Source organism: Mytilus galloprovincialis, chromosome 11 (assembly GCF_965363235.1).
Source record: "Mytilus galloprovincialis chromosome 11, xbMytGall1.hap1.1, whole genome shotgun sequence".
In the NCBI taxonomy this organism is placed as follows: domain Eukaryota; kingdom Metazoa; phylum Mollusca; class Bivalvia; order Mytilida; family Mytilidae; genus Mytilus; species Mytilus galloprovincialis.
This window is the reverse complement of record NC_134848.1, coordinates 44898223-44910905: the sequence shown is the minus strand read 5'-3', so window position 1 is coordinate 44910905 and position 12683 is coordinate 44898223. Positions and strand designations below refer to the sequence as shown.

The following is a 12683-nucleotide window of genomic DNA, read 5'->3' as shown; positions in this document are numbered from 1 at the left end:
TGGACTTCTGATATTAGCGATCAACAATTGACTATTATTTATTTTTTTAAGTCACCGCCAACTTAAAATGTGTTCAATTTGCATGTCCGTCTATCCGTCCGTCCATCACACTTAAATTTCAGTTTAGAAATGCTTGACCAAATGATTCTATTATTGGTTTGTTAATATTATGTTACAGGTCAATTTTGTGATTTATGCTGGAATAACATCTTAGACGGGTGTGTGCCATAAGAAATTAAGAATTTTCTTACAATTGTTAGGGCCATATCTATCTTGCCTTGCCATAAGCCAGGTTGGCCCAGTTATTGTAAACCCATGAAGTTCAGCATCTGCTAACTTCCAAAAATTGATAATCAGATGATGAACTCGGAACAAAGTCCGACCAAATGCAATTATCTTTTTAAGTATCTACTTGTATGCAACATTTTAAAAAATCAACATACCCCCCTACCCCCTCCCCCCCTTCCAACCCAATGTTACATTATATATTACATTTATTGAACAATCTGAAGGGAAAAAAAACACAGACAAGACTGTGCGTGAAGCAAAGAATGAAGCCATATTCCAATTTGAAAATAAACACCTTCTATTTATGTATTTTTTACATAAATTTCTATTTTTGCAGTTTTTAAGTGGATGTTGCTATGGATAATATGTGTTTCCGTGGTAACAATTGAAATCAACAACACTTGACGATAGTAATTTAAAGTTTGAGTTGGCTTCTATGTATTTTCTTATTGGTTATAAAACAATTCAGGACATTTAAGCTCTAAAACTGCAATATTCTGCAAATAAAAACTCTGTTTCCAAGGAAAAAATCGGTTGCTATGGTGATAAAACTAGAAAAAATCCCACGCATTTTTCTATTTAATTTGGTAAAGTAGTATCCAAACTTCATTACTACAGTGCTAACTATTCTGTACACATTTGCACTTTTTTTAAAAACACCTGAGAAAATTTGATAATTTCGAAAAAATCCCAATTTCAGAAATGTTGAAAATATGCATTTTTTCACAAAATTTTTCAAAAAATATACAAACTTGGTTAACATGCAATCTTCACTAAAATGAAGCTTAAACCAAGTTGTATAAATGTTACATATGAACATCAATGAAAAATGCATGATTCTATTCATAATCAGGCTCTAAAATGTGGTGATTTAGCTGATTTTTTAATGATTTTACAATGTTTAACAACCCAAAAATAGTGTGTCCATTACCATGGCAACCACTCATATTTTCACACTCAAAATTATTTTTTGAGCTTTATTCATTTATTGCTTCTATTAGTCCAATTATAGATAAAATCTGGAACCCCCCATATATCACATGTATATGGCACTCTGCCTGGTTCTTATAAAGAGCTGTACCAAGTTTGTTGTTATTATTGAAAACAATATCCAGATATTCATTCTGTCTTGATCTTGTAGCGATGATAGATTCTCAGAGTTATAGTTATCTGATTTAATGTACAATAAACTTATGAAAAGGCAGTGGTACCTTTTCATGTAGATTTATTATAGAACTATACCAATGTGTATTAATTTAAGTAAAACTATGTATTAACATTAACGGTACCAGTTTTTCTGCACCAGATGCGCATTTCGACAACACATGTCTCTTCAGTGATGCTCGTGGCCAAATGTCTTATAAAAAAAACTATACACTATCAATATGTTCAATACCTTTTGTTTGCATCTCATTAGTTACAGTTAAAATGGCTGTATTTACATTTCCAGAAGTTGTACTTGATAAAGTATTAGGCGTTGCAATTTCCGGATATGTGTCGCTGGTTATCATGCCCATGAAAACTGACGTCGTTGAGCTTCTTATAGACACTTGAGTGTTTTTCAAAGTTACTATTTTAGTTGTTCGATCTGTAATATACAAATATTGAATGTTAAAAAAAAAACATAATCGAAAGGATTAATGAAAAAGAAAAGACAACAGTGGCAAAATAAAACTACAATATGAAAAAAAAAAGAATTTTAAACATACACCAATATTAACAGCCAGGTATGTTTATTTCTGGTTGTACTTATATCAACATTCATAATTTGTCAATATATCAATATTTTTAGTAGCAGTAGTAGTGTTTATCGACTGTTTCTTTCAAGCATAACTTTCTAACAATTTTCTTCTTGATAACTTTAAACGATATCGTAAAGGTAGTACCAAAATACCTTGACTAAAACTAATTTGGCTTGTTTAATCTTTTTACAATTTTGACAAAATATATCTATGATCTAGTAGCTCACAATGAGGAATTTTTGAATGTAAGGCTGTTTAGAACTTTTTGTAAAGTTTAAAAGAGAACACATCGTGAACAAACTCAGGAGTAGTCTATTCTTAAATAGTTATAACAAAAAACTCTATTTTAGAGTCTATGGACTTTCTACCAAATCTTGACTTTATGTGCCACAAACTCCAAATTTTCAATTACATGCAACCAAACAGTACATAGAAATGCTTTTAAAGTCTGGTTAAACTTTTCATATTTAAGCGAACATGATGAGGGTTAATACAGAAAAGCGTTTCGAATGCACGAAATAGTGTTAGATAGTGTTGTTTTCATTTTTACTAATAGAAAAACCAACGGATACAGGAAATCCCTTCATGACACAGAATTGTTACACGCACAGCACAGGAAAAGACCAGCGATTGTTTTGCTGTTTTTTACTTCATATATATTGCATTTGTTATACTTATTGTATAATTTTGTCATTCCTTTCACTTGATCAAAATGTTGCTGCAATACATCTACTACTATTACCGTGAGTACCAGGCATATGTTTCAGTACTTCAATATGCGTTTGTGTGTATATTTACCTATTTTTGAAACTGTTATCCACTCCGAGTGACCTGAACAACCTCCACAAAATTCCCCAGTGTTGCCTTTACAAACGAGTGTATCTGTACATTTATATTGTTGTTTGTTATTAATCGAATGAGGTTTGTTTGATCGACAATAACATCGATTTGACTGAAAAAAGTTAGAAAATGAAAAATATAAATACAAAAAAAGATAAAACATATCAAGGACACTATCCAACTTGAGTACTCTGTTGTGTTTGATTATATCATTACAAAATGTAAACTGTAACTGTTTTTTTTTGTACGTTAATACTTGTTTATGAGTGGTTGAACAGATGGCTGAAGCCCAAAATGTACAAAAATTTAGTTTGGAGCAGAAATGTTGACTGTTTTCTAAGTAACCTTATTTTAAAAATGGATGAGCAATTTTGTGTTTATTTTGGTTAAATACAGCAGTGAATACCATGAAATATGATGAAGCATATAATCACGATAATTGTCTATATTAAATTGAAATTCTTACACATGAGTTATGTACTTTTATCCAAATTTGCACATTTCATTAATCATCTAGACCGAACGTTTCCTTGAAAATGCTAATTCAAGCTTTTAAACTTACAATTGTTCCAGAATATTGATGATTTGCACCAGCATCTTTACAATAGTGTTCACACCAAATGTTAGTAACGGCACCATCTGTTTTAAGCCTAACCCAATTATTGTAGTGGATCTTATAGCATTGATAAACCTGTTCACAGTCTGAAAACATATTATAATTGTCATATAACACCAATAAATACACGAGAATTGGTGTTTGCGTTATCTTATTCACATAAAAACCTGTAAGATTTGATATATGTATGAAAATTTCCTTATCAAACATTTGATTTCCTTTCCTTATCTACAGAAACATAGTTGTTGTGCATTCCTTCTCTTTGAAACGAAGTTTTCATAGAGTGATATGACATTTCCATGTGTGAGTAGTGGTTAGCGCTTAGTGGCTGCTCCCATTACAGTGAATTTATTATTGAAATTTGTGTGAATTAATAACGCAAACTAATGAAACATTTTGCAGTTTTACAATCTATTACTGCCTATGAACAAAATTGTGGATTTTGAAAAACATTTATTGTGATTCAGCTTGATAATTAATCATGACATTGTTGAATACAATAACATCGGTGATCACTCAGCCATTAAGCTGTTTAGGATAATCATTACTCGCCACATCGTCACGTCGGACCAGACGAGGTACACGGGCAGAAACGCGTGTGATACGACACATTACAGCTCTGACAGGTAATAGATATCTCAAGGTAAATAAATATAGTCAAAGTGGCATAAACTTAAATAACATCGTAAATCTAAACAGCTGTGACTCTAATCGTATAATAGTAAGCACACCTACTTTTACAGAGTCAACAAGTAATATCATGACATGTGTAGGTCAAAGACCTGTTGGGGCATACACAGGAAGAAACTCTGATCACCGAATAACTCTTGTATCAGTGAATATCATTCCCAATATCAGAACTTATCCCAAAAGTAGCATGTTGTTTGCCACTCTAAAACTGCAGATCTATCAAAAACAAGGCTCTAGCCATTTTTGAATTTGTGACTTCTCATGATTTAGATATTCTGGTTATCATGGAATCATGGCTTGGTTCTGATGTTGATGAAGGTATTATTCAAGACATAGTACCATCTGGGTACAGCATAATTCATCACAGTCGTAGTGATCGTCGAGGCGGTGGAATAGCACTTTTGTTCAAAGGGGGTATTGGCATAAAACGATTGAACGTCCATGAAAAGCATTTTACTCACTTTGATCATATGTAGTTCTTTGTACATTCTAGAGATCTCAATATTCGTTTGTGTGTAATATACAGACCCCTACCATCCAAATCTAATGGTTTTCGCAATACTGTTTTCTTTGAGGAATGGGAATCATACCTTGATCAAAATACTATTCTAGTACCTGTGCATAACGTTCTTTTCACCGGAGATTTCAATTTCCACCTAGATAATCTCAGCGATCCAGACGCATTACGTTTCCATCAGAGCCTTGAGGATCGTAACCTTACACAACATGTCAAAGATGCCACACACGAACGTGGGAATATCTTAGACCTTCTTATTACGAACAAAGACAGTCAGATATTAAACGGGGTTCAAACGTTCAGCGTCCTAACATCAGTGATGCACAAGGTAACCAAGTGTGTGACCATTTTTCTGTTCATGCAACGCTAGCATGCCAGAAACCAAATTGTATGCACAAGGATATTTCTTTGAGAAAGTGTAAAGAGATCGACATGACGGCATTTAAAAAGGACATTGTAGATTGTTTTTCATGTACTGGAATAGATAGTTCCATAGAGCAACAAGTCGAACATTATCACGGTAATTTATCCAATATTTTTGATAAACACGCACCAGTCACGATCAAATCAGTTGTTTTAAGACCTAATACAGAATGGTATTCAGACCATCTTAATAATGCCAAAAGAGATAAGCGAAAAGCGGAGAGAAAATGGCGGGATTCGAAATTTGAAGTCCATCATCAAATGTATACGGAAAAGTGTAGAACTGTTGATAAACTGTTGTATATCGCAAAGGAAACCTATTACTCTTCTAAAATTGAGAATTGTGGAAATGACCACAAACAGTTATTTAAACTAACAAAACATCTCATGGGTAAACAACAACAAACCCCGTTGCCAAGTTTATCCTCGGATTTAGAACTGTCAAACTCATTTGCTGATTTTTTCGTCAATAAGGTTGTAACAATAAGAGATGAACTAAGAGACAAAAATGTAGTGAAGGGTGATAACATTGCATTTATACAGGCTGATGTTCAATTCACTGGTACACTATTGTTGTCATTCAAACACACAACCAATGATGAGATACGAACTATCATTCGAAAGTCCCCGAACAAGTCCTGCGAGCTTGATCCTATTCCGTCGAACCTCTTGAAACAGTGTTCCGATGTTGTCGTGCCACTTATTTCAGATATAGTCAATGCATCATTTGATGAGAACATCGTGCCGTCAGACTTTAAACAGGCTCTTGTGAGACCTCTTCTAAAAAAACTTGGATTTGATTCCGAAATTTTCAAAAATTACAGACCAGTGTCCAATTTACCCTTTATTTCAAAAACTCTAGAAAAAGTAGTTGATTATAAGAGACTAGATATTTATTTGATCTCGAACTCATTGTGCGATCCACTTCAGTTAGCATACAGACCACGCCACTCAACGGAAACTGCATTAGCGAGAGTACATCATGATATCAATGCGGCTTTAGATAAACAGTCATCAGTAGTATTGGTGCTATTGGACCTTTCCGCTGCATTCGATGTCGTAGATCAAAGAATTCTTCTAGAACGTCTGTCATTTTCATTTGGTATAACTGGTTGCGCTCTCGAATGGATTAAGTCGTTTTTGACGAATAGACATCAGCGTGTGGTGATTGGAACAACTACATCGAAAAAATGTCATCTAACATTCGGTGTTCCACAAGGTTCCGTGCTAAGCCCGAAATTGTACTGTCTTTTCTCTAGGCCAATAGGTGAAATATGCCGTCGCCATGGCATGACATATCACTACTATGCGGACGACACACAAGTGTACATGGTTATCAAGCCACTCGACAACTGGGAAAATTATTTTTCGAAACTTGAACTATGTCTTTCCAACATTAGTTCATGGATGTCAATAATTATGTTAAAACTGAATCAAGGTAAAACCGAACTTATCATATTCACACCGAAACATCTGAAGGCTAGTGTACCCAATCTCTAACTCAAAGTCGGCAATACTGTTATAAGTAGTGTATCCTGCGTGAAAAACCTAGGTGTATATTTTGATCAACACCTAACGATGGAACGGCAAGTTTCTGCCATAGTAAAATCCTGTCATTTTCACATCAGCAACAACAACTGCTTGCAAAAACACCAGTGAAGAGTCTAATAACATCCATACTTGATTATGGGAATATTCTGCTGAACGGTATCAACAAGACTACATTGAACAGATTACAAAAGTACAAAATACAGCAGCTCGTCTTATCACCGGGACAAGAAAACATGAACATATTACACCGATACTTGCTGATTTACATTGGTTACCCGTCCAATATAAAAAACAATACAAAATACTGACTTATGTGTACTGCGCTTTGGATGACATTGGCCCTATTTACATTCGGGAACTAGTCAATCTACACGTGCCAAACCGATCTTTGCGTTCAAGTTCCACAAAACTACTCACCGTTCCAAAAGTGAGGACGAAGACGTACGGTGAAAGACAATTTGATTGGGCAGCGGCATCTCTATGGAACAATCTACCGAACAGTTTAAGACAATGAAAGTCCCTAGAGTGTTTTAAAATTTAGCTAGAAACTCATTGTATCGCATTGCTTTTAATTAGATTGAATTCTTTTTTCTTTTACGGGATTTTGTACTCTTTGTATTCCGTTTAAGAGTTTTTGCTTGTTCTGCATGCTTTTAGCTTGTATTGTTAATTTTTAATTCTTTGTTTTAACATGTATCTCGTATTGACCATTTATTTCATGGTAGGCATTTTTTTATTTCAGTATTTGAATCTGACACGATGTTTTATGTTATTGTCATTGATTTGTTTTAATTACCATGTGTATGTACAGAGCCTTAGAGTAATTTTTATTTTTTATATAGGGCGCTTTATAAATTTTCATTATTATTATTATAAGAGTAGCTTATGTTCAGATGTCTCAAGTCTTTCACTTTAACCGCAATCTCGGCAATTCCTCAATTAAGAAAAAAGACTTTGAAGTACGTTTTCAATGGTGCAAATCATGTTAAGTCAAGAGAGTATTGTATCATGTATTGAATGATACAAATTGAAATGATGTATGGTGTATGATACATGAGGAAATGGTTAATGGTATTGGTATACGGTGTATGGTAGGATGTAAACAACCAAATATTATAGTTTAAAGGTTCATTTGTTATACCTAACTAAATGTTGAAATATTTTGCGATGTTTGCGATTAATATCTCTGGGCCGATTTGTTGATATGTCTAAAATCAAAATGTATATTCTATTTTCGGTAATAAAAAGACGCTGGTATGCATTTTTGTAACAAATACAATTTTTGCTAGCCTGTAATTGTAAAGATAATTACATGTTGTAATAATGACTATCATAATAGAAATTATGCTAGAATTTGGAGCCCAATTACTGCTTTATTATATAATACTATATAGGTCAAACAGCCTATCCATTTCTGCCTGTGATTTTTTTGTAAACATCTTATGTGTGGGTATTTCAAGAATTTTAGAACAAAATATAGTAAACAAAATTGGGGGGGTCTTCAACTTTGTTTTGTCGCTATAGCTCTCGCATTTCCCCCCGATATGAACATTTTCTGATTGGTTTATGAAATTGTAAACTATCCGAATATATATATCGAACCTTTAGTTTTTTTTTTTTTCATGTTGATAATTAAATGTGTATCTACCGATTCTAGATTTTATAGTTAAACAATCTTGTTTTTTTTTTATCTTAAAATGTATGATACATCTCATTCCGGCCGAAGATAATATGTAAGTATGAAAAAACATGATAAGCAAATAATATCTAGCAGGTTTTTTTCCTACAAAAATTGTGCAGGAAAGTGTACTGTGTACTCTTTAAAATAAAGCCCTTCTCTCCCCCCTCCCACAAAAAAAGGATTTGTAACAGACCTTTCAAAAACATATGAGCAATTTTATGTGTTTCGCTTCTTGTTTATTTTACTGTCAAAAATTGTCTTTCTTCAATACACTTAGTCTAATGTTATGGTCCAATTGTTTTGCAATTTTTGCAAATATCGCAAATCGGCAAAAATTAATTTGAAACTCAAAATTTAATTTTTAAAAATACCAACATTATATATCTACTTTGTTGTTACATTTATATATCAGTATTTGGCATTCTATGTTTGTACAATTAGAAACTGGGGAAATTGGAAGATGCAACTTCTTGTTTTTCACATGAAAAAAGAAAAGTTTGATTTTGCTCGCTCTCTCTTTGGCAACATTTTTGAAAAATTAAAAAAATTGACATGGAGATGACACTGACTATTATATTTAAATACACATATGAGGTTTAACGCTATAAAACCAGGTTAAATCCAATATTTTCTACATTTGAAAATACCTGTACTAAATCAAGAATATGACAGTTGTTGTCCATTCATTTGATGAGTTTTATCATATGATATTTTGCCAATTGATTAGGGACTTTCCGTTTTAAATTTTCCTCGGAGTTCCGTATTTTTGTGATTTTACTTTTTATATACGTGTTCTTGTTTTCCTAGTCTTTTTCTGAATTTTGTCCCAGCTCAGTTTTCAATTTATTCTTTCGACAATTCTGTGTTGACTGACTGACAAAATCACAGAGGAAAACGGCATACCACAATACATCCTGTCAAAGACAATATAAAAAAATGAGACAATTTTCCACACAATACCAAATGACACAAACATTAACAAATATAGGTTACGTAATGGCCTTTACCATAGCAAAGTCAGCTATACACGGCTAAAATTAATAAAATGTTAAGTAATTAAAACGAGAATACGAATGACCTGATTCAGGTACAAAATAATGAACGAATTTTTTTTTATTACAGCAACAAACGACAACCACTGAATCACAGGTTTCTGACTTCGGACAGGCATATGTTTGATGTCGCAGGGTTAAACATGTTTGCGGGCGCGCAACCTTCCCTTAACCTGTGACAGTAATGTAACCGTACAACAAGGCTATAAAAAACTATTCTATCTAATTTGTGAATTCATTATATCTGTATATCTAACATCTAATGAACTTGAAATGATACTTAGAATCAAGTAACTAAATCTAAAACGTTACATGTATGTATCCTAGTATAATAATAACAAAAAACAAAACAAGTAATTACATTTTAACAGGTCTTGAATAAATGTAAAGTAGATTCAAATTACAAATAAGACAGAAAAGATGTATAGTTTAAATCTTAACAGCTTTATATTGAATAGTGAAGAAAGATGTTCGATTGGAAAATATGAATTCTTTCTCAAAACAGTATATATGATTAAGATTCGATAGAATCTAATAAATCTTAATTGTCATTTTTATAAGAAAAAAAAATACTTCTCTAACAGTTGTAGGCATTGAAAACGATTTTTGTTTCTCCATTTTTGTCATTTTGTTTTAGCCAAGAAAGTAAAAATATTTTGATTTATCTCCTTAAAAGTTCTCATTTTTGCTTAGTTAATATAACAACAGTCTCATTTTACCATCCGTTTGTTTCGATTTCAATTTGTATTCCAGTTTGAATTGTCTAAAATGTTATGTTGATAGAGATATTCGCGTCAAACACGGAATAAAATAAGGAAAACATATTCTGCAATAGGATAAGTAAAGCAATATCAAAATTACTAAATCATTTCAGAATACACGTATACGAGAATGTCCTTTCAAAGTATTAAGAAAGTGTTTCAGGACGTTATAAAGAAACTTAGTTTTTTTCACAATCTAATCATTAGCAATCTCAACAGTGGTTGTGTTATGGATATCATAGCAATTGTATACTTTGTGATATTTAGTGTTTTAAAAATGTTGTTCTAAGTAATAAATCCTAGATTAAACCTGATATCATAAACCTGATATTATTCATTCCTTGTATATACTTTCACATGTTTAGGCACTCATTTCGATCAATACAACAAACAAAACGTAGGAAATATATGATCGCAATGATATAAATAAACTCAACATAGACATAATAGATACCAGGATTGAAAATATATATTTTTGCACAAATACATATAAATATACAATTTATTTAGAAATCGTTAAAATATTCCTGCTTTTATAAACTGGTTAGGTTAATTTTTATTTTGAAAATAACACATTTATCTTGTTATTTTTATTCAGTTGCTCAGATTTATCTAGTAAATATAGCACGTTAACCATGCATGTAAAAAAAGTAAACTACTAACACGACTAAGCACTGTTATTGCTAAAAAGGCTTGTAACTCTTAAATATATATTTACCTACAAACTTTTGGTTCATCATTGAGAAAATAGACACAACAATTAGAACTACATTGTACATTTCAGTCTATTATCAATTTTTAAAGAATAAAAAAAAATTGATTAATAGTCAACTGTTGGGAATCGTGCTGCGCAGTCTCGGTTTCCATGTCATTTTTTTAAATCTATTTAATGCTTTAATAGTAATAACGTTTCCTTGATTTAAACTGATTGTTTAAACTTTGCAACAATTACTTGCTTAAAACTCAAACTTCAGTCACTATTTCATCAACAGGAAGTCCTTGACTAACTTTAAAAGTAGAAATTAAATTATTTAGATAACACCCATTATTGACGGAAGTGTTATAATATTGTTCTTCCAAACAAACCAATCAAGGCGGTTGTGCAGTTTATAATTATCAAATGAGAGGTATATTAACGATAGACAGATGGTAAATCTCGAGTATATATACAATAAATGATTCAATATTCTGATAAATATGTTAATATTAAGTCTTTTGTTTGTTTGCTGTTTCAATCTATCATTTTGATATTTTAATGATAAGGAAGTAGAAATATATTTACGTATTTTGTAAAAAAAATCTATTGAAATTGTTGCGATAATTGTTATATTAACCAAGCAATATATACATGATTGTATATTAATTTAAATTCAGTTTGTCAACACAAACAGCTGGAATTAGAGATTATATCAATGAAGTCTACGCGAATAAAAAAAAAATGATAGCTCATGTTACATGTTGCCCATTAATTCTTACAGGTTTGATTAATGATTGATTCGCGTTAAAAAAATAAACTAAAATATTATTTTCAATTTGACCTTTATTTAAGAAAAATTATGTCCAATATCTGTTATTGATTTCATTGATATTGTTTTAATTATTTGGAGTGAAAGTTTAAACAAATGCATTTGATCGTTGATGCTTTTTCTGATTTTTATAAATATCTCTGATTATGTTTAAATTATCATTTTTGGTTATAGAGAAAATCTTAAACCAAATCTTAAAGTTTTTAACATCTGATATTTAATCAAAATGATGTCACATAATGTTTATTTTTCTTTTTTCTTTTGCTGTGATATTCAAAATAAGTGCTAATTGCATTCTTATTGGTGAACATCGTATGGAGTAGATTTTTAAATTGTACGAACTTGAGAGAACAATATATATTCTGCGACAAATAATATCTAACAATATCCATGCATTAACCCTTTCACGTTCCGCCAAATTGGACGTAAACTTATGGAAAGACAATATCAAAGTTCAATCGCATATAGCATTCGCACTGAAGATCATGCAAAGGTCGTGTTGGGTCCATTTGAGAGATAATTGATTAAATATTTCAAAAAATAAGAAATTTTGTCTTTTGAAGTCACGTGTTATCTGTCAAAAGGTCACGTGACTTGCGGAATAAAATGAAAAAATACAAAATCCTTGCGAAAAAAGGTCGTGTGGAGACTTTTTTACTGGCTAATAGGATATAGTTGTGTCAAAGCAATGGCCTAAGTCTGATAGAAACAGAAAAGTTGCTATTATGGTATAGTTGGAGGAAATACATGATATATGCCTTCCAAAAGTTGATGCCCGCAACATGCAAAATGACGGATTTCAGCCGTTTTTTCGTCCAAATCTAATCCTTGACACTAATTTTAGGCAACTTTTTTTTTTATTTAAGCACCACATAGAATTTTGACTTTAAAAGTAAAGATTCAATGAATTAACAAAAGTAACTTTGGTGTTTTCGGCCTATGAAGGTTTTGTTTAGGGGGGGGGGGGTGCAATTAGGACACACATTCTTTAAAAAC

General features: G+C 31.9%; 1 protein-coding gene across 1 annotated transcript; it reads left to right on the top strand.

Moving 5' to 3' along the window:
• The first annotated feature begins 2946 nt into the window (after nucleotides 1-2946).
• Nucleotides 2947-11645, top strand: LOC143050763 (uncharacterized). The gene is made up of 4 exons (XM_076223883.1): nucleotides 2947-2951; nucleotides 4391-4522; nucleotides 4877-5021; nucleotides 11640-11645. The coding sequence occupies exons 1-4, from the start codon at nucleotides 2947-2949 to the stop codon at nucleotides 11643-11645; spliced, it is 288 nt and encodes a 95-aa protein (XP_076079998.1).
• The last annotated feature ends 1038 nt before the right edge of the window (nucleotides 11646-12683 follow it).

Excerpts from the sequence above, each read along its gene's own strand:
- LOC143050763 (XM_076223883.1), top strand. Across the intron at positions 4,523-4,876 it reads CAAGACATAGTACCATCTGG|CCTTGAGGATCGTAACCTTA; the intron begins GTACAGCATAAT and ends TTTCCATCAGAG.